The sequence below is a fragment of the Cervus canadensis genome, chromosome 2, assembly GCF_019320065.1.
Source record: "Cervus canadensis isolate Bull #8, Minnesota chromosome 2, ASM1932006v1, whole genome shotgun sequence".
Lineage (NCBI taxonomy): Eukaryota > Metazoa > Chordata > Mammalia > Artiodactyla > Cervidae > Cervus > Cervus canadensis.
Window position 1 is genome coordinate 83327517 of NC_057387.1, and position 22788 is coordinate 83350304.

Sequence of the window (22788 nt, forward strand, 5' to 3'; positions counted from 1 at the left end):
GTGAGAATTAACATAAAGCCTCTGGGACAGTATCTATGCACACGCCATGGTCCAGACACCATTCTCCACTTCTGGTATCTTCTCTAGCCCTTGTCTCCTCAACTACCCCTTCTCTGTTCCTGAGAGCTTGACAAGGATTTGCAGAAAATGTATTTCTTTGTAAGGTCTTTGTACAGCACTACATAAATTCAGCATATCAGATATGCTGAAAAACACCGTATTGAGAAATGACTCTACATTTCCACCTAACCTTGATTTGCGGATTCAGATCCCTAAGATGCAAAGGGCAATTAAACTCTGGCTCCTAAACCAGCCTGCTCCTTCCCCCCACCCCCATGATAAGTCTGCACGGATTTCATAAAGTTTCATGTGAAAATAACACCTTGAAACCTGAAACAAAAGGAACTGGAAGGCTTCTGCAGGAAGTATAACATAAAAGCTAACTTTGGAGAAGGTAGAGGGTGGGAGCTCAAAAAAAAAATAAGCAATCACCAGGAGGGTTTCGTTTTTTCTTTCAAAATGATTCTTGATGGCACATAGTACTTTCATTTGTTCCCTGACTTTGAGAGGCTGACAAATAGTCTTATTTTGAACATCTATTGTTACTCTTCAAGTTTTGTGCGGAGTGGGAAGGATTGTTTTGAACAATTTCTCATGGACAAGTGGAAGCTGTACTCTTGCTACAAATGATTCATCTGGGAGAAATGATATATAAACAAGACTGCCTGCTTGGAAAGCAGACGGGAGGGTGCAGTATTTTAGAAGGGTTTTTCACTTTCATGCCAGCTAACAATCAAAGCTAGCTCTTAAACTAGCAGGGGTGCTGTGGAATGGAGACTTCAGAAAGTTTTTTTTTAATCTTACATCTCATAGTTAATATCAAAGAAAGTAGTTCTTAAATCTCTGACTAAGACCATTTATTCTCACATGGTGATCATGTATTAATAGGTTGATTCAGTCCTTTTAAAAAAATCTCTTTCTTTTGTACTAGAATATATAGCTGACTGGGGCTTCCTAGGTGGTGTTAGTGGTAAAGAACACACCAGCCAATGCAGGAGACTGAAGAGATGCAGATTCGATCCCTGGGTCAGGAAGATCCCCTGGAGGAGGGCATGGCAACCCACTCCAGTATTCTTGCCTGGAGAATCCCATGGACAGATAAGTCTTGGGGGGTGGGGTACAGTCCATAGGGTCGCAAAGAGTTGGACAGGATGGAAGCGAATTAGCATATATGCATTGCAAATAGCTAACATTTATTGGACACTTACATTTAATGGCCAGATTATGGGCAAAGATCTTTTGTGAAGTGCTCACTATTATCCTACGCATTGAATATTATTATTTTGGCATAGACTGATAGATGCCTACCCAGTGCTCATTCACCCATTCACAAACGTTAAAGACTGTATTTCCCAAACTTCCTCGCAGTTAGAAGTGGACAATGAAATACACATGGAAATTGCTAGGTGAGCTTCTGAGAAAGCTCTTTAAAGCTAGTAGGGTGCCTTCTATTGCCCTGATAGTTTCCTCTGTCTTGGTGGGAATGGGGGCTTGAGAGCTGGTGAGCACCTTATCGCCATGAAGTGACTTTAGGGTGGAAGCCATGTGCAAACAACAGGGGAGCACCGAGGAACCCATACTTCTGAAGACTGAGAGCGGCCACACCGTCTCTCTTTTTTTATGCAACAGAGGAAATAGATGTCTAGCATTTTTAAAGTCTCTGTTATTTGACTGTTCTGTTTTACTCAGTAGGACCTAATCCTGATTGCTTTAATTCTCTTAATAATCATCTCATGAGGCAGACACAGACAGTGCTTTCCAATTTCCTCTATGCTCCTCTACCTCTCCGTTTACCTTGCAGCTGGGTTGGACGTGTCTAATTTTGGCCAATGGGCTCTGAGCAGAAATGACATGTGTCATTTAAGAGCCAGTGTGCCCTCTCCAGCGCTCTCTTCCCTATCACAGCATCATTGGAAGCCACACAATGAAATGGGGTGGTAGGGTCACAAGACAGAAAAAAATGGGGTCCCTGAGTCTCCAGATGTAGACTAGCTTCCATTAACCTACCTTTTGCGAGACTTTGGGTGAATGAGAGATTTGTTTTGCGAAGTCAGTGAGATTTCAGAGTTTGTTATTATACTGTAGGCTAACCTATCCTGATTAAGGTACCCTATTTTATAAATAAAAAAACTGAATCTTTCAGAATTTAAGTAACTTGCCCTAATCAAAGGGGCTACTTAGTGACCAAGTCTATCCGACTCACAAAAGCCAAATTCTGTGGTCTGCATATCTGCTTTGGTACTGGCCACCATGGTATTTCTCATCCTGCTGGCTTCCTGTCATTTGGTTCCATCCAGGTTGTTCCTCCCATCCCTCTGCATCTCTCTTTGGCCTAGACAAACTGCAATCTGCATGTCCAAGTCTTAAGCTATGACAGTAAATCATAGAATTACACCTCATATTGTAATTCTGTCTTGGAATTTGAGTCTTGGCTGGTTGAGTTGGCCAATACTGAAAATGGCCGCTTAGCATCTGGCTTCTATTTGGTCTTTGGCTAAAACAAAACAAAAAAACCCTCAAAATTTATTTTCATCACTGAGTTTGTAGTGTTTTCTGTTTTCTTCCCCGAGCACAATAAAGAAAAAAAGTGAGATGTGGTTATATCACTGTAACTGAATCACTCAACTTGGTGGGTTGGAACAACTTGCTCATAAGAAAAACTCATGTATTCAACAGATGTTATGTTGCAGAGGCCCTGATAGGTTCTGGGAATTCAAGGTGCATTTTTTACAACACCCCTTGCTTTAAAGCAGTACACAATCTAATGATCTATATAAATAAATAAGAGGCAAAAATAGCGTGATAAGCCCACAGGGAATCAGGGTGTATCGACACCGTGATAACACAAATGGGAAAGTTGTCTTGTCTACCTGGAATGGTCTGGGTTCCCACGTGAACGGGTTAGTGCCACTGCTGGAAGAATTTTTCAGAGATTGCTGAATAGTGAATGTTGTGTTAAGTGGTTTCCATAAATCAACTCTCCACACCCCTTCCCCAACCATGCTTTACAACTATTACATCTATTCCAAGGATGAGTAAACTGTTTTTCAGTAAGGGAAAGAGCCTTGCCTAAGGTCACACAAGTAGGATTTTTAACTCATTTTTGTCCAACTCCAGAACTTTCCCCCCCAGTATACCAATCTGGTCTCTCTAATAAGACAGATGGGTTTATTTCTACAACCTCTGCTGTCTAATCCAGTGAATCCCCTGAGCCAAGCCCTCTGCAGCTCCAAGGCGGCTTGGGCTTCTTAGAAATTCGGTGCTCATCCTCAAGGGCTCGCTACCTGCTGAGCCTTCTTACTGATTTTGAAATAAGAGCTGCCCTGTAAACAATATCTGCTGCTTACTTCCTGGACTCCGGCTGGTGGTGTAAGAACATTTTAAGTGCACATGCTTCCCTATTCTGTAAAACTGTGTTTATGCTTGGTCCCCCCGAAGGAAAACGATGCCCTTACTTTTGTCTCAGCCAAATTTGCTGCCTGGGCTTTTTCTAATCTAAACACCCTGAGAAGCAGAGCACTGCGCGTGCCCTTTGGCGCCATCTACTGGCACTGTTGAGAGTCTGACGGCGTCTCCGAGAGGAGTCGTGATATATTCAGTAACTAATATAATGAATCTTGCTACTGCATTAGCAGATTCCTTTTTCCTACACGGATTAGACGGTGACCAATTAGTAAAGAGAGCAGATATAAAATACATTGTTGTTACTCAGTTGCTTAGTTCAGTTCAGTTCAGTTCAGTTCAGTCGCTCAGTCGTGTCTGACTCTTTGCGACCCCATGAACCGCAGCACGCCAGGCCTCCATCACCAACTCCCGGAGTCTACCCAAACTCATGTCCATCGAGTCGGTGATGCCATCAAGCCATCTCATCCTCTGTCTTTCCCTTCTCCTCCTGTCCCCAATCCTTCCCAGCATCAGGGTCTTTTCCAATGAGTCAACTCTTCGCATGAGGTGGCCAAAGTATTGCAGTTTCAGCTTCAACATCAGTCCTTTCAATGAACACCCAGGACTGATCTCCTTTAGGATGGACTAGTTGGATCTCCTTACAGTTCAAGGGACTCTCAAGAGTCTCCTCCAACACCACAGTTCAAAAGCATCAATTCTTCGGCGCTCAGCTTTCTTCACAGTCCAACTCTCACATCCATACATGACCACTGGAAAAACCATAGCCTTGACTAGACAGACCTTTGTTGGCAAAGTAATGTCTCTGCTTTTAAATATGCTGTCCAGGGTGGTCATAACTTTCCTTCCAAGGAGTAAGCATCTTTTAATTTCATGGCTGCAATCACCATCTGCAGTGATTTTGGAGCCCCAAAAAATAAAGTTTGACACTATTTCCACTGTTTCCCCATTTATTTCCCATGAAGTGATGGGACTGGATGCCATGATCTTAGTTTTCTGAATGTGGAGCTTTAAGCCAATTTTTTCACTCTCCTCTTTCACTTTCATCAAGAGGCTTTTTAGTTCCTCTTCACTTTCTGCCATAAGAGTGGTGTCGTCTGCATCTCTGAGGTTATTGATACTTCTCCCGGCAATCTTGATTCCAGCTTGTGCTTCTTCCAGCCCAGCGTTTCTCGTGATGTACTCTGCATTTAAGTTAAATAAGCAGGGTGACAATATACAGCCTTGACGTACTCCTTTTCCTATTCGGAACCAGTCTGTTGTTCCATGTCCAGTTCTAACTGTTGCTTCCTGACCTGCATACATGTTTCTCAAGAGACAGGTCAGATGGTCTGGTATTCCCACCTCTTTCAGAGTTTTCCACAGTTTATTGTGATCCACACAGTCAAAGGCTTTGGCATAGTCAATAAAGCAGAAATAGATGTTTTTTCTGGAACTCCCTTGCTTTTTCCATGATCCAGCAGATGTTGACAATTTGATCTCTGGTTCCTCTGCCTTTTCTAAAACCAGCTTGAACATCTGGAAGTTCACGGTTCACGTATTGCTGAAGCCTGGCTTGGAGAATTTTGAGCATTACTTTACTAGCGTGTGAGGTGAGTGCAGTTGTGCAGTAGTTTGAGCATCCTTTGGCATTGCCTTTCTTTGGGATTGGAATGAAAACTGACCTTTTCCAGTCCTGTGGCCACTGCTGAGTTTTCCAAATTTGCTGGCATATTGAGTGCAACACTTTCACAGCATCATCTTTCAGGATTTGAAATAGCTCAACTGGAATTCCATCACCGCCACTAGCTTTGTTCACAGTGATGCTTTCTAAGGCCCACTTGACTTCACATTCCAGGATGTCTGGCTCTAGGTGAGTGATCACACCATCGTGATTATCTGGGTCGTGAAGATCTTTTTTTGTACAGTTCTTCTGTGTATTCTTGCCACCTCTTCTTAACATCTTCTGCTTCTGTTAGGTCCATACCATTTCTGTCCTTTATTGAGCCCATTTTTGCATGAAATGTTCCCTTGGTATCTCTAATTTTCTTGAAGAGATTTCTAGTCTTTCCCATTGTGTTGTTTTCCTCTATTTCTTTGCATTGATCACTGAGGAAGGCTTTTTTATCTCTCCTTGCTATTCTTTGGAACTCTGCATTCAAATGGGAATATCTTTCATTTTCTCCTTTGCTTTTCCCTTCTCTTCTTTTCACAGCTATTTGTAAGGCCTTCTCAGACAGCCATTTTGCTTTTTTGCATTTCTTTTCCATGGCGATGATCTTGATCCCTGTCTCCTGTACAATGTCACGAACCTCCGTCCATAGTTCATCAGGCACTCTGTCTATCAGATCCAGTCCCTTAAATCTATTTCTCGCTTCCACTGTATAATCATAGGGGATTTGATTTAGGTCATACCTGAATGGTCTAGTGGTTTTCCCTACTTTCTTCAGTTTAAGTCTGAATTTGCTCAGTCGTGTCCAACTCTTTGCGACTCCACGGAGGCAGCAAGCCAGGCTTCCCTGTCCTTCACTGTCTCCCGGAGTTTGCTCAAACTCACGTCCCTTGAGTCGGTGATGCCATCCAACCATCTCATTCTCTGTCGCCCCCTTCTCCTCCTGCCTTCAATCTTTCCCAACATCATGGTCTTTTCTAATAAGCTGGTTGTTCACATTAGGTGACCAAACTATTGGAGTTTCAGCTTCAGTATCAGTCTTGCCAATGAATATTTAGGGTTGAATTCCTTGAGGATTGACTGGTTTGATCCCCTTGCAGTCCAAGGAACTCTAGAGAGTCTTCTGCAGCACCACAGTTTGAAAGTATCAATTCTTCAGCACTCAGCCTTCTTTAGGGTAAAACTGTCACATCCATGACCTAGTACTGGACCTAGCAGTCTGGTCAAACCATAACTTTGACTAGACGAACCTTTGTTGCAAAGTGATATCTCTGCTTTTTAATATGGTGTTTAGCTTCTTCATACCTTTTCTTCCAAGGAGCAAGCATCTTTTAATTTCATGGCTGCAGTCACTGTCTGTAGTGATGTCAAATACATTACCTTACTTTAAAGAGACTAGAGTCTCCTCTCTCTCACTTTTCCCACCCCACCAGTTGTGACATTCTTTCATCTTCAATCCTTTCTCCCTTTAAAAATATTTATTTTCTTACTATATAGAGATCAGGGCATGGGGCACACAGCCACACACCTGAGCAAACAGAGGAGCTAACTGATTTGCCAGCATAATGAAAAACATTGTTTTTCAGCTCATTACTGTGATTCCACAATGGGCACCAAATCCCATTTAAGATCCACCCGGGAAGTCTTCAAAGGGACACTGTTCCAGGTCTGTACCTGGCAAACGTGCCGACTCTCAGAGTCTTTGCAAGGGAATAACCCTTGTTTGGAGACCCAGGCCTGTCAGATCAAAACCAGACCTGGCCTCCAGACCTTCAGACAAGTCACAACAGTGAACTCAACTCATCCATTTTCAAAATGCGGCCTGTTCTCTTTACAGAATAGAGCAGAGTCTCTCAGATCGGCGCTGGCTGCTACATTTGATATATTAGGGAGAATCCTGACTCCTTCCAGGTTTCTGCCGGTCTGTTTTAAATCCAAATAGCTTGGCTGAGTGTGGTTTTTAGTTATTTTTTCATTTGAAATGGAATTCAAAACAGCAGGGGCATAAAGCCCAGATATGAATGGGAAAGAAAATAAAAGGGTCCCTGGAGTTTCCCCTTCACCTTCCACATTAAGGAAAAGGAATATCATTGTAAACTGACTTTCTGTCAAAGTACCATGCAGGGAGGGTGATATTGCTGAGCTGTTGGAATTTTACAATATTTCTAATGCTTTTGGTTTTCTTTAGAGGCGGTTTGATGGAGGGATCAGGGGCTCAACTTTGGAGCCAAATCCTGCTCCTGCCTCTTACATTCCCGGGGCCTTGGCCATTTTCTGTAGTCACTCAGTTTCCTCACCTGGGAACAAGCTTGCCATAGTTACCTGATAGGGCTATTGTCAGGTTGAAACAAGGTAATACAGAAGGCATTTACCACGGGCCTGGGCACATCACAAGAGCTTCATAAACAGCTAATGTTATGATCAGTCTCTCATAGCCAGAAATTGGAGCTTCTTCCCTGAGAATGAAGACTGTGACTTTCAGACAAAGACTGGGCAGAGGTTTGTTCTAAATTCTAAATAGTTACATCACTTGCTTTCTAAGGATAAAACAAGGAGAGTTCACTAAACTCCTGACGTATCTTTATAATATCAACAGAGAGAAGTCATGAATATTAGTTGACTTGATTGAAATAAAGACATATTCATTAACACCCAAGAAAAGTATAAAAAACCCTTCCTGGGAAAATCATATAATTAATTTATGTTCATATTTACTAAATGATTAGCCTCTATTTTGTAAACCACAGAAGTCACAATTCTCAGATCATTACATCAGAGGAATGACAATCTTTCTGTATGCTTATAATCTGTATTTTGATCAAGGATCACAGAATGGATTGTAAAAGGCTTTATTTAGACTATGTGAAGTTAGTATATGTTAATTAATAACACTGAATATGGTAAAAACAAAAAAAAACCTGGGTCCTCTTTTCTCAGTGTCGTCTAACCGTTCAGGTTAAGACTTGGAGTTTGGGTGATATATTTGGACATGCCATGTTCACTGCACCCCTTCTGGATCAACCTGCCCCATGACCACCTCGTCCACTCATCCCCTCCCCCTGAGGGAACGGTATATTCTAAACAAACTGGTCTTCTTGTTACTTCTTTTTTAAAATAAACAAAAATAAAGTTATTTATTTTTGGCTGTGGGAGTCTCTGTTGCTGCCCGGGTTTTGCTCTGGTTGCAGGGCACAGGCTCTAGGGCACGTGGGCTTCAGTAGTTGCGGTCCCCAGGCTCCAGAGCACAGGCTCAGTAGTTGTGGCTCACAGGCCTAGTTGCTCCAAGGCATGTGGGATCTTCCCAGATCAGGGATCAAACCTGTGCCTCCTGTGTTGGCAGGGGGATTCTTTACCACTGAGCCTCCAGGGGACTCCTTCTTGTTACTTCTGACATACGCTCTAGCCTAAGACAGCAGTGCTCTCCCCACTCACCCCTTGTGCCTGACTAATTCCTTCAGGTCTCAGTTTAAATAAAAGTCACCTCCTCCAGGAGGTCTCCCTGATATCCTGGGCCGAGGCCAGCCCCTCCTCATCCCTCACTGAAAGCTTGGGTTGTGGCTTCCCCGTCTCTGCAGACACTGCTGTACACATTTTCTGCAGCACTCTGTAAAGGTCTGGGCTGGATAAAGTAATTGTGAAAATATCTTTAATAATTTGTTTGGTGTCTCTCTCTCTTTTTTACCTGACAATACATGGGCAGGAACTTCCTCCATCTTGTCTGTGAATAGTTGATACTTACCTTAGTCCCCAGTGTCCCATCTCCCTGGAGCACTGTCTTCCCATTTTCCTGTCAAACGCCTACTCTTCTCTTTTAAGATACAATTCTAAATCAGCTCCTCAGTGAAGCCATTGCTGAATTCCCTTCTGTTGGGTTCTTATTCCTGAAGTACCCTATATTTACCTCTGTCATGACAATTATGTATTGAAGCCACCTGACTTTGATATCAGGATCCAGGTTTTACATAACTTCTCACCTGCAGTGCTTAGCGGGTGCCTGGACAGAGGAAATGAATGAATTCAATAAACACGGGGTGAATGAATAGAGCCATGTGACCTTCTGAGAGAGTGACAATCATTAAGTCTCATGATGCTATCCTCAGGTGGAAAGATTTTAAGACCATGTCAAGAATTGGTTACTATATTACCTCCCAGCAAGGTCTTAAGCCACACAGTAGATACTCATCAACTTCTCGGCATTTCCTACTTGCAACACTGGATTTATCATTCACTTATGTTTATAGTCAGTTCTAAGGATTTTAAAAGATCCTTCTCACATTCTGGTTCTTGGGAGTAAAGATCTTTGATTTGTAAGGAGGAAGAAGTATATTTCATTTTATATTGGATTCTCCTTTTTCAGGGTTTGGTCATGATGATAATTGATCTCAGATTTTTTTCTACTTCTACTACCTTAACAATTGAATTGTGCAAATCCTGGTGTAGAAACTGATACTGATACAGTTCAATGGGCAGGGTAAGTAGAGAAAAACACAGACCAGAAGTAGACATACTTGGAGGGCTTCTTGATGTTTCAAAGTCTTGCTTGGAGGATATTCAATTCTCTCCTTTAATTGGCCTATGTCAAGTTTTTACAGTGAATATCATAACCGCAACTAAGATTAATAATTTTTTTACAGAATATTTTTATGTGTTTATATCATTGAATACATCCCTCCTGAGCATTTTCCATCCAAGGAAGCATGTTCTTGATTTATATCTTGGCTCACCAATTCATTAAAAGAGGTAAAACTGTGGATCATGAGTGCCAACCTGATTTTGGAAATGAAGTAGATGCCCCTTCATCCTGGTATGGGTTTGATAATAATAACAACAGATAATAATAATCTGTTTGACCTCCAGCACCTACTCCTTTGTAGGTTCTGATTGTCCTTTGACGATCTTCTCCCTTATTCTCTTCTCTGGCCATGTGGTTTGATGGAACTCCCATCAATACTTTGGTTTTAGAGGAGGGCAATTGACCTACATCTCGGGCAACCCAGTATTATTAACAGTATGTCCTGTGTCTGATTGGTTCAGGGATGGATATGAGGCCCAGTCAGATCAATGAAACACCATCCTGGGAGAACATGAGGAGCTGCTACCTCCATCTCACTTATTCCTATGGGCAGAGAGTGGGAGCGGCTGGACACTATCACGTGGAGACTGAGGATGAAGCTAACTCTTCTCCCAGCAAGCTGAGAGAGAAGAGATGGCTGAGATGATCCCACACAGCCCTTCTGGCTGCTTTGCTGTGAAGTCATGGCCTTTCCCTGTGTGCCACCAATTGCTTCTTCCTTTCCTGGTCCAGAGCCATCCTCAGAGGCTTTTTTGACAGCGCTCAGGGCAACCCAGGCTGAGAGGCACCCTGCTTGGATAAGGCATTTCACCGCTCGGGCATTCATGTGCAGCTGGCTGTTTGAAATCCTGCCTCTTCTGACTTCACTTCCTGAATGTGCTGACAGGCCTCTGAGCCAAGCCAAACAGGTTCCCAACGCCGTGCCTGCAGAGTATTCCCCTGTGAGTGCAGCTGGGGAAACAAAACTTTTCTCCAGCCCGCGGAGAGGACCTGCCAGCCCTTATATGACCAAGAAGCAGGTCCTGGGAGACCTCGTTGAATCTTAATGGAAAATGTTTTCGTTTCAGTCATGGTGGTGTGTGTGGGGGGTGTGTGTGTGTGTGTGTGTGTGTGTGTGTGTGTGTGTGTGTGTGTGTATGCATCGGCACTGGCTTGGGCAGGGAGGTGGGATTCCTGATCATTTCTTCTTAAGTTAACAAATCTACAGTGGAAAAATGACTAATTATTGCTTGCCTGTTATATACGGGGCATCTGAACCTTCCAGCATATATCTGAACCTTTCGGCAACCTTCTGAGGTAACCATGGCTGACCTCATCTTTACAAAAGAAGGACTTAGCAACATTAAAGAAATTGGTCTGCACCTCCCAGCTTTGAGCTTCCAGGCTGAACCCCTGGGTACCTGACTCCAAAATCCCTGTGTCTCCACCAAGTCCTAAAACTCCACTTCTCTCTTTTAACTTGTAACGTCTCGATTCTTCATGTGGTCAGAAAGGTAGCAAGGAGCTATGGAAAGGGCAGAGTCTCTGGTGTGTTCCCAGCTCTGCAGTCTTGCAAGTTAGTTTTCTTCTCTGAATCTCAGTTTCCTCATTCGCAGTATGCAGTGATAGCAATGCCTATGGCAGGGAGGCTGTGAGGTTCCACTGAGATATAAATTCATGTGGCAGTACTACTCAAGGGCAAGGTCATAGGTGAGCAATGCAAGCTCTCTGGAATTAAGAAGAACCTGGATTCATTTCGAGCTTCCCCAAGTTACTTATTTTTTGAACCTGAACAAGACAGAAACCTCCATTTTCTCATGTATTACAATAAAACCCTAACATTTACCTTGTAAGTCCTAGTACAGTGTCTGCTACATAGTAGAAATTTAGTAACTGGTATGCATATTGAATATTTTACAGGTTTTTTTTTTTAATTTGATTATATGTGTGGCAGACACTTGTTTCCTACTGGAGCGGTTAGGAAAGTCTAGGTACTGCTACAGTAACAAGATGTCCTCAAATCTCTGTGTCTTAATACAACAAAGGTTTAATCCTTGTGCCTGTTAAATGTCTACTGGAGATGCTGGGGGTGGGGAGGGACTCTAATCTGCATCAACGTCATTTAAGAACCAGGTTAATAGATGTTCCATCTCTGTGCTTCCACAGTTGCCGAGACTGGGAAAAGGAAATGTGGCAAATCTCACACTTCTTCTTAAGGAAGTCAAGGATGTCACCACTGCTGGTATTTCATTGGCTGACAAAGTCACAAGGCCTCTTACTCAACATCCAAAAGGTAGAAGATAGGGAAGTACTACCCTACCTCGTACCCAAGAGGAAAACCGGAACTACCTGGTGGAGAGCACTAATGACTATCTACCAGTCCAAAAGCTATCCTCCAACTCAGTTATTTCTTGCTATCAGAGCCTTGATTTTTACTTATTTGTTAAAACATTATTATTTATTTGGCTACATCAGGTCTTAGCTTTGGCACGTGGATCTTTCCTTGTGGAATGCGGGCTTAGCAGTTGTAGTACATGGAGCTTGTCCGAAGACATGCGGGATCTTACTTCCCGACCAGGGATCAAGCCCCCATCCCTTGCACTAGAAAGCGGATTCTTAATCACTGGACTACCAGGGAAGTCCCTGCTGATGCTGTCTTGAGTCCACACAAGGAGCATCTCTCACACCTTGAGGATGGTGAAAGGAAAAGATGAAAGCCCATGATAATGTTGCTGAGCCACTAAATTTGCCTAGGACCTTGTTTAAATTGTGCCTTCTGTTACTGGCCTGTGTAAGCATCCTAACTGGTAGTGTGATTGATTATACAATGGTACAGGTGCCTGCTTATCTTTTTTCAAGATTTGCCATAGGGTCAGGATGTTCCTCCCTCCAAGCATGAATACAGGATGAATCAAATACACCCTGGAAGAGATCTGCTATCAGCAGAAGCTGATGGACAGAAAGTTCCGAGGAGGCCTGGGAAACACCCAGGTTCTGTCCAAGTAGCTAGTGAATATTTATAGCCCAAGAAGGCAGTAACTCAATGATCTGGTAACCCAGTTTTTTGAAGGAATGATGAAGCAACCATCAGGCAATGTCTTTCAGTGGATGTACATGAAGGAAGTTTGTATAGCAAGAAACTGTCAGGGCTTCTTAGCACCAGTATTCCCAGAGTGGAGGGGTTTGCATCAGGGCAAGGAGAGTTCATTAGATGTTACTAGCATGGATGAAATATCCCAGGAGACTATCTGATTACCTTTGCTCAGATGCTGTGCACATCAAAGAACCTTCTGATGACTAATTCAGTTCCTCAGGGTCCTTACTGTAGAAGCAAGGTGTCCCGGGATCACCAGGACATCTGGTTTGTGGAACAATAGAGGAGAATAATATGGTTCTTGATGGCTGGGGACCTAATCATGGCCCCACCAGTCACTGGATGAGGAGCCTCAACAAAAACTCTTAAAACTCACTGGGAGCCCCAGCTTCTGTTCCTGTGAAACACAGTTACTAACAATGATACATGCAGGGTAGTGGTGAAAATAAAGTGAAACTGAAGGGATGAAAGCACATTGGAGAGGACAAAAGTATAAACTGGTCAATGCCAATCTCAGTGCTCACTCCTCTCCTCTGCTCACCAGAATCCCAGAAGATCGGCCTTCCCGTCACACGTAGGGTACCCTAGTGTTTTCCCCAGGGTTCCCCTCATGCTGACCCTTCTTCTGGAATTCCTTACCCTTTGTTTTCTACTCTTGACATGTTGAACTCTTAAATCATCTCAGTTCAGTTCAGTCGCTCAGTCGTGTCTGACTCTTTGCAACCCCACGGACTGCAGCACACCAGGCCTCCCTGTCCATCACCAACTCCCGGAGCTTACTCAAACTCATGTCCATTCAGTCGGTGATGCCATCCAACCATCTCATCCTCTGTTGTCCCCTTCTCCTCCCGCCTTCAATCTTTCCCAGCATCAGGGTCTTTTCAAATGAGTCAGCTCTTCACATCAGGTGGCCAAAGTATTGGAGTTTCACCTTCAACATCAGTCCTTCCAATGAATATTCAGGACTGATTTCCTTTAGGATGGACTGGTTGGATCTCCTTGCAGTCCAAGGGACTCTCAAGAGTCTTCTCTAACCCCAAAGTTCAAAAGTATCAATTCTTCTGTGCTCAGCTTTCTTTAATCAGTCTCAATTTGAGTATTTCTCCATAAAGACCAGGATAACAATCAAACTCTTGGCGTGGAACAGATAGTACTTCACAAATGAAACCTTAAACTTTTCTGCTTCTTCTCCTTCATTTTTCTTCTCACATCTTTATTTCCAGCCTCTCCAAGCAGCTTACAAGTCCCCTATCACATGTTTTCTGATGCCTTGTGCCTTTGCATACAGGTTCCTCCTCCATCTTTTTCTGCCTGCTGAGTTCCACCAAGATGTCACTTCACCTGTGAAGTCTTTCCTGATAAAGATGCCTTCTCCTGCATCTGGCACCTCTTTCCGCTTCATCTCTGTATTCCTCCCCACCAGACTGGAGTTCCTAGAGAACAGGGTTTGTGTTGTAGGCCCAGGGCAATGCCCTTTTTGTGATGTCAAAAGTCCAAAACCAAATAACTGTAGCCAAATTTCAGAGTTAGGAAGGGATTGCTTCACCTTCTGTGGCTATCCCAGCTTCCAGCCCTCTTCCCTTCTTCTGTAACATTCTACTTGATACATACAGAAGTAGGTGGTGGGAGCAAGGGGTGAGCAAGACTGAAAGATACTTTTTTTCTTGATTCAATTGATGTGCATCTTCCCTAATAATAAAATTACATGGGGATTAGATATATTAGCATGTCTCCATCAAGTAAACCTTGAATACTAATTTCTGGACCCCTGAAATACATTAGCTTTGCAAACAGAAATTTCTTTCAGTCATTACCAACAGAATAGTTGGTTTTAACAAAGCTACATCTAGAACTATTTTTTGTGCCTGCCTAATGATCACATTTTATCCTTCCCCATCTCCACCTCCAAGGCTAATTCTTCAAATAGGCCCATTTGATATAAGAAAATGCCCACTTGCATTAGCAGAGGAGGGAAGGGACACTGTGTGGCTGGGGAAGAATGAATGTTGTTTAGTTGCTTAGTTGTGTCTGACTCTTTGTGACCCCATGGACTGTAGCCTGCCAGGCTTCTCTGTCCAAATTTCCCAGGCAAGATTACTGGAGTGGGTTGCCATTTCCTTTTCCAGAGGATCTTTCCAACCCAGGGAACAAACTTGCATCTCCTGCACTGGCAGGTAGATTCTTTACCACTGAATTACTAGGGAAGCCAGGAAGAATGAAGGTGCTAACAGTTTAATTCTCTTAAGAGCACTCATTGAGAACGAGGCTTTAGTACCTGGAGATTGTTCAGACTTGACTTTTCTGAGGGTCTTCAATCCATTTGGAGTTGTACACTTGGAAATGGATGAAGTATATTGCACTAGAAGAAATTAACCTAGAATTATTTTGGAGCGTTTAAGTTCAATTGTCTATCCTGTTAACACACATTTATCTTATGAACATCTATGCAACCAGGAACTGTACTAGGAGTCTGGGGTCCACAGATGAATAGAGTAGGCTCTGACCACGACACATAGAGGTTCACAATGATACTCCTTTGATAAGTGCTATCAGAAGTTTTGATAAAATGTTAGGGATGCTCAATGGAGAATATTCATTCCACCTGAAGAGGGAGTTAGCAGGAAAGGCATCACAGAGAAGGTGCCACTTTTGCTAAGCCTTAAAAAATGGGTAGGATTCAGCAGTTGAGCCAGAAGGGAAAGTATTCCAGGCAGAGAAATGTGTACAAGAAGCATGAAGAGGTGAAATGCACGAAATTCAAATTCACACACAGATACGTTTTTCATAGTGAATGTATAAACATTCAGCTTATAAATTAACCTTTTTTGAGTCATGGAAATTTTTGAGAACTAAACAGAGCTAATGATCTCTCCCCCTAGGGGAGTATGTGTGTGTGTGTGTACACATGTACACAACCATACACAAACACAACTTGTAGGCATTTTCACTGAGTTCATGAGCCTTCTCCCCCAGTGGACACAAAGAGTTAAGAATTTCTGAAATATACATAGGGAAAACAAAGTAAAAGAGGATTCATAGTTTCATGTACCACTGGTTTCATCTTCTCCAACTGTTAGTGTTACCCAAACAATAACTCATTGAGTGTCAAAATAACACTGACTTTTTTTTTTAACATTGACTTTTGAGTATCTGCAAGTATCTGATTTTCTGTCTCCAAAGTTTACAGGAGATCATTGGTGAATTTCCTCTACCACAATTATTTTTTTCTCTCTCTTTTGTTAGAGTTTCAGGGATATACATTCAAAGCCATAATTGAAACAAACAAGGGTAGCGATAGGTATGAGTTTCAGGCTTTTTTTTTTTTTTTTTTAATGTCAGAGTCTAAAGCAAACTGGGGAGTGGTGTGGCTTTTCTGTGCTGCTCTGTTGTCTGGGCTTAGTCTACCTTTGCAGGTAATTAATTCCCCAGCCTGCTTATTTTTTCTAGTTGGCTCTTGTTTAGCTTCCACAGAGCCCCACCCCAGAGTGCTTTATTGTCCCTCTGCTCACTATTCCTACATATGGTCAAAATAAACTCACCTTCCGGGTTGCTGACATCAGCAAATTCACTCTTTGGCAAACTCGTCTCTGCTCCCAGTAATCCTTTGTTAAAGGAGTATTATTACAATGGAGTATCTGATAGGTAACAACTCAGTCCAATCCCTTCCACTCCTAGATATCCTCCCAAGGAAAAACTCTTTGTGTCTTTGGATTTACAGCCACAGGCAGGATATTAGCACTCTCAGACCTGTTGGGTACTAGAGCACTGCTAATGAGCAAACGACCTGCCTCAATTAGTGGTTTGTGAAATATTCCTGGATATCAAATTGCTTTTGCTGCTTGAAAATCACACTGACTCTTGGGATTAAAAGCAACCAAGCAAAAATTGTTCCCTTGTTGAGTTCTGCCTTATTGATCTCCTAAGTTTTATCTGCAGACAGAATTTAAGTTTGCCATTTCCCCAGAGTGAAGGTTTATTAATACATAAGCCATCATTCCATTTATGTTCATGTTTTTTTCTCTTGTGCATCTTTTTATAGTATCTAGATTACCACCTTTTGAGAGTCTATAATAATTTAAGCAAGATTATTTTAGAGACAAATGAAGAAACTTTAGAAGAATTTGAAACAGTAAATTGCTACACTGGTAATTTGTCTAGGCACAGGTGTTTATTTCAGGGAGGGAGTGAGTGGAAAGAAGTAGGGGGAGAGAGAGAGAGAGAGAGAGAATGAATGAAGCAGGGAGAACGTTTCATCCAGACTGCAACTTCTGTGTTGACTTTTCCTAAATTCTTTGCTTCTTAATTACCAAATAACTTCAGATGGCAATAATGTTGACCCCAGCAACTGAAAAGCTTCAGAATAGAGCTTGGGAAGAAAAAAAGTAGAAAAGGGAAAGGAAATCAAGATCTGTTATTGGTATTTGAATATGTTTATTGTGACAAGAATGCTGTTATAAATATTCATAAGCAAAGACCATCTCTTTTATCTAGGAATTGTTAAAGATTCCAAATTGGAAGGATACAGCTTTTGTAAAAATCTGCCACTGTTCCTGCTTTGAGAATAAGCATCTATTGTTTAAATTTCTACTAACATTATAAATGGTCACAGCACATGCCACTTGATATAATCCAAACTAAAATGTTAGATTTCCCAGTGGGCTGTCCCTCTCCACCACAACCTCCCTTCTCTCATCTTCCTGAAATGCCACACTATCCTTTGTAAGCAACTCTATGTAGATTGTTGGGGAGGGAAAAGTATAACTTGATGAGAGCATCAGCTGCAGTTCTTTCTCAAGTCCAGCAGACAACAGTTTTCAGGGCCTGCTAGTAAGAAGCACCCACAGTGATTTTAATTGACACTCAACTCTTTCAACTCCACCTAGACAAGTAATCTATAGATAATGCAGAAAAGAGGTTGGGGGAGGGGTAACTTTTTCAATATTTTATTGTATTTTCTTAAATATCCTTTCTGGAATTTTCAGAAACAAAACATAAAAAAATTATATACTTTATTACAAATGGTAAACTCAGAGTGCTCCAAATCTCTTATTTACAAACAAGGCTGGGCAGGACACCCAAACAAACAAACATGAAATAACTTACAAAGGCATGAAGCTGTTTATTGACAGTAATCAGCTTTCATCAAATTAAAAAATATATATATGTACATACACAGTTATGGAAGGCAGGCCAGAAAGAGCTCATCTGCAGGCTGGGCCTCGCTCTCACAAACCTCCCTCCCGCCTCCCCTCCCCCACCCCCTTTGTGTTCTTAAGGAGTACTACAGAAGCGATCTACAGTCTCTATTGCAGTTTGCAACCCCCTCCCCCACCCCACCCCTTTAATACTGAATGAGATCGAATGTTAGGTCCATGCAGTTCTTGGTCAATGTTAAAGAAAAGTCTAACGTTCTGTTTGCGCGGGGACAGCCCCTCCGCAAAGCGGGGCAGCCCGCGAGCGGCCGCTCCCTGGCTCCTTGCCAAGGGAGGGCGCGCCAAGTCCTTCCCACTCGTGCACACCGGGGGCGCCGTCAGGACGCAACCCAGTCCAACTTGGATACCCTTGGCTTTAGTCCTCGGACACTTTTTTTTTTCTCTGTTTCTCTCTCGCAACTTGTCAAGTTCTCAAATCTGTCTCTCTGTGTTATTTATAATTTTTCTCCGTTGCCCCTCAGCCCCCGACAGTCTCGCCTCAAAACGTTTGCAACTGCTGCGTTAGCATGAGTTGGCACCCGCTGTTAACGTGGTTCATGACTTTCTGTTTAAGCTGGGCCACCTGTTCCCTGAGCATATTGGCCGTGGACGCCAGCTCCGAGTTCTGCGCTTTCAAGGTTTTCACTTTTTCCTCCAGCCGCGCGATCCTCTCCAGCTTCCTTTTCCGGCACTTGGAGGCAGCGATGCGGTTCCTCATGCGCTTCCTCTCCGCCTTGATCCGCTCCTGGGACTCCATGTCGATGGGGGACAGGGGCGGCGTTTCCCCGGGCATCTCGGGCACCGTCTGCGGCTCCTCCTTCAGGGCCTGCAGCCGCGGGTGCTGCACCGGGATCTGCTGGGGCAGGTGGTGTGGCGGCTGCGGCGGTTGCTGCTGCTGCTGCTGGGGCTGCGCGGGAAAGGCCAGGCCGGCCGCGCCGTAGGAGGGCGCCCCGCCGCCGCTGCTCAGCGCGCCGGGGTTGAAGTTGCTGAGATTGGCGTAGACCGGCGGCTCGCTGTGCAGGCTGGCGCTGAAGCCGCCGCTGCCGCTGCCACCCGCCACCGAGGCCACCGCCGGGGCCACCAGGCCCGCCCCGCTGACCGGCTGCGCCGCCGACGTGACGCTGGGCAGCGTGTTCTGGCTGTGCAGTTCGGCCAGGGCGCGCACGAAGCCCTCGGCGAATCCCTCCTGCTCGTCCGTCACGTTCTTGGGGCACAGGAACTGGGTGGGGGTCGGCGTGGTGGTGATATGCCCGTTGCTGGACTGTATGATCAGGCGCTCCAGCTCGGGCGACGCCAGCTTGAGAAGCCCCACGTCGGGCGAGGTGAGGAGGTCGGAGTTCTTGGCCCGGAGGTGCGGCTTCAGGCTGCCCACCGGGTCGGCCAGATTCAGGGTCATGCTCTGCTTCAGAATCTTGGGGTTACTGTAGCCGTAGGCGCCGCTCTCAGACTGGAGGAACGAGGCGTTGAGGGCATCGTCGTAGAAGGTCGTTTCCATCTTTGCAGTCATAGAACAGTCCGTCACTTCGCGTGGGCTTAGTTTAGGCTGCGCGCAGAAGTTTCGGGGCCGCAACAGCGCGCTGGCAAGCGGGGGACACCCGCGCCTCCTCGGGCGGTAAGCAAGGAAAGTTTCTGGAAGAGCGCGCGTCCCCGCCGGCTGGCAGCCCCCCCGGCGCCCTCCTCACCAGCTCGGTCCGGGGGATCGCAGGGTTAAGACGCCACCCGCGCTCTTAATTGTCCGCTCGCGCGCGCCGCCCGGCTTTGAAAAGTCGCGGTCACTCACGGAGCTCTCTCGAGCGCAGCGGTTCCTCAGAGCCCGCGGACGAACTCGCTTCCCGGTGGTAGCAGGGAGCGCGGATCCCGCGGTGGCCGGCCGGCGGCGGGTGTCCACCGCCCCGACTCGGAAGACTGTCCCCTCCTCCGCTGCGAGGGGGAGGGGGCGCCCGGCAGCCGCGGCTAGCGCTCGCCCAAGTTCAGCAACCGGTGCGAGCGAAGCGGAGCGCACGTCCTCCTCTCTCCGCCGCCTCCTTTTCTTCACCGCCGCCGCGGCAGCTTCGGGCGGAGGCAAGGTTTGCAAAAGTTCGTTCCGGGACCCGGCGGCCACTTGTCCCCTGTCTTCCTGGCCGGGAAAGTTCTTGCCGCTGCAGCCGCTCTCCGGACTTCCCCGGGCGGACAGTGGCCGCTCTCCGCGCTGTCAGCAGCGCCCGAGCAGCGGGGCTCTCCGCCTGGGGGCGGCTGGAGAAGGGGCTCTCCCGGCGCTCCTCAAAACACCAGGCCAGGAGCCACAAGCGCTAGCTCCGGGCAGTTGGAGAGAAATTGGAAAATAGGATTTGCAGTCCTTCCCGACTGACTGCCTGTCTGCCTGCCTGCGTCCGCGCACCTCCACTCCCGCCTCGCAGCTTCAGCCACACTCAGTGCAACTCTGAGCCCTTATCCAGCCGGAGCTCAACACTTATCTGCTACCAGTCAACCCCTAAAAATAGCCCATGATGTCACCCCAAGGCCTTCCCATTGGCTCGCGTCGCCCTCAGGGGGGCGGGCCCACCCGTCGCCATGGAGACCCCACCCTAGAAGATTCTTCTCTGGGCCCGCGGAGGCTCACGGGATGAGGTAATGCTCCGTTGCCCTCCTACAGTTGGGCCCTTCTTTCTCCTCCTTCCCCCCGCACCCCCCTCCGCACGACTCGCGCCCCTCTCTTTCCCCTCCCTCCCCGGCGCGTCTTTCCCGGCCCGCCCGGTGCATTGTGGGCTGACGTCTTGGGGTTTGACTGTCTAGTGACGGTGGCTGCCGCGAGCCGGGCGGATTCGGGCGCTCCCAGCCTCTGAGGGAAGTGGGCTGAAGTTTAGGGCTCGGACGGGAATGCCAGGGATGCTAGGACCCAGAAGGTCGGGTGAACCGAGCCAGGTGTCTGGAGCTGAGGGCGCGGGCCGGGTGGTATTTCCCCACTTGGGGGCTCGATGTCACCCGCGGGCACTTCGCCGCCGCGCGGGGCGGGCCGGGCCGGTTGAGCTCCCGGGCCCCTGGCCCCCCCGCACTTCCGGGGGGCGGGAGCACCGCCCTTAAGGTGGCTCTGTTAAGTCCCCTATGGGGGCGAGTGAAAGTGGCTTTTAAATCTGGGGGCAGTTCGTGAGAGTCCGGCCCCCCACGTTGAGAATGCTCTGAAGTTTGTCTCTTGGTCAAGTTCAATAGCGACTGTCTGGCTCTGTCTGGCAGCCCAGTAATTTGCATTGCTTGAAACTGGGTGTTCGCCTGAGTCCCCTCCGGACCCCCAACTCACCCTCCCGACCGTGGGAGAAAGGGTGCGGGCGTTCGAGTCTGCTTCGGAGAGGTTTCTTACAGGAGGTGGATGGATTTAGGGGGCAACTCGGCGTCTAGTTGTGAACGAGCGTTTAGGGAATCCGAAACTCGGGGAACCCCGGTGATCGTCTACTCCCCGCCCCCGCACAACATGCATAGACACCCCGCACATCACACGTACACACAAACACACGCACACGCCACTCCTCCCGCCCCGATTTGCTTCCGGGAAAACAAGTCCGAGAGCAGCAGACACTTGCCAAAAGTCACGCAGCGAGTGAGTAGAATAAAGATTCAAAATTTCTCCGCTCCCGGCCGGGTGGTGGGCCCATATCCTGTGTAGCCTCTAGGAAGCGCTAGACCCATGTAAGTGGTTCCTTTTTAGTGGTTGTTATTTTCTCCTTCCCCAACCCCGCACCCCTTAGGGACGAAAGTGTACGCGGGTGGAAAGAATACCTAAGTCTGGAATCGTGGGTTCTCTCCTGGCCAGCGCTGCCGCGGTGTGCAGGGAGCTAATCAGAGAACTTCCCTGAGTTCCTTTATCTGCAAGTGGGGCTGGTAAGACCCACCTCACAGGCCTGGGTTAGTGTAGAGTCATCGTCTCCAGGGCTAGGTAGTGGTCACCAACAGCCCCTTTCCCTTCCCTGCGTCGGAGCTTCCTAGAGCGTCCATGGAATGCCAGGATGTAAGAGTGTAACTTGGCAGGAATAGGTGAATTTAACCTGTGAGGATGGTGAGGGAGGAAAGGGTCAGAACTCAGCTCCTTCCAGGGTTTTCTCCAGGACCCTGGTTTGACGTTGGACCTGCAGCAGTTTATGTCCCTAGGTCCTAATTCTGGCTTTTCAGCTTCTGAGATTGGGGGACTTTAGCCTTGGGTTCATAGCCCTGAGCTTTAAGGTATTTGTGGCTTTGAGAGTTGAGATTCAGCAGCCCAGGAGCAGGTGGTGTCAGGGACATCTTGACAGCTTTCCTTTACTTCCTTTACTTGCCTCTCATTCCTTCATGCAGCAGGGAAAACAGTGGCTACTGTGAGCCAGGCAGTGCGGTGGGGGTGGGGAATACAGTGATGACAAGATCCAGTTACTTTTCTCCAGGAAGGAACATTTTCCTCTATATTGTTGCCCTGAATCATTTTCTTTTGTAATCAGGGAGATGCTGTTTTTTAAAAAAATAATTTTAATGATAACAGTAATAAAAAGTGGATGTCTTGTAATAAACACCTACTATCAGCCAGGCCTTCACCAGAGCAGTTTATATATGTTGTTTTTCCCCCACAACTATCTTGAGCTACATATATTATTATCCAGATTTAATATATGAGGAACTAGGCCCAGAGACTTTAAGTATCCTGCTCAGGTCACACAGGCAGCTGGAAATTGACTTCAGGTGTTTGTTACATTCCCTTTTTATATCTTCTTTGCTATGGGAGACTTTCTTGTAAAGTATTGATTGTCTGCAGAGGAAACAGTGTTTAGATAGTGTGATGGAAGAAATTGTCTTGCCCAGTTCTCTGTAGCTCCTTTCAAAGCCTCCTTTCAGAGCT

At 45.9% G+C, this 22788-nt stretch overlaps 1 protein-coding gene across 1 annotated transcript; it reads right to left on the minus strand.

The window, feature by feature from the left end:
* Positions 1–17686: 17686 nt before the first annotated feature.
* Positions 17687–19569, minus strand: JUN (Jun proto-oncogene, AP-1 transcription factor subunit). The gene has a single exon (XM_043461159.1). It carries the CDS (start codon positions 19456–19458, stop codon positions 18451–18453), a length of 1008 nt encoding a protein of 335 aa, XP_043317094.1. The 5' UTR covers positions 19459–19569; the 3' UTR covers positions 17687–18450.
* Positions 19570–22788: the final 3219 nt, after the last annotated feature.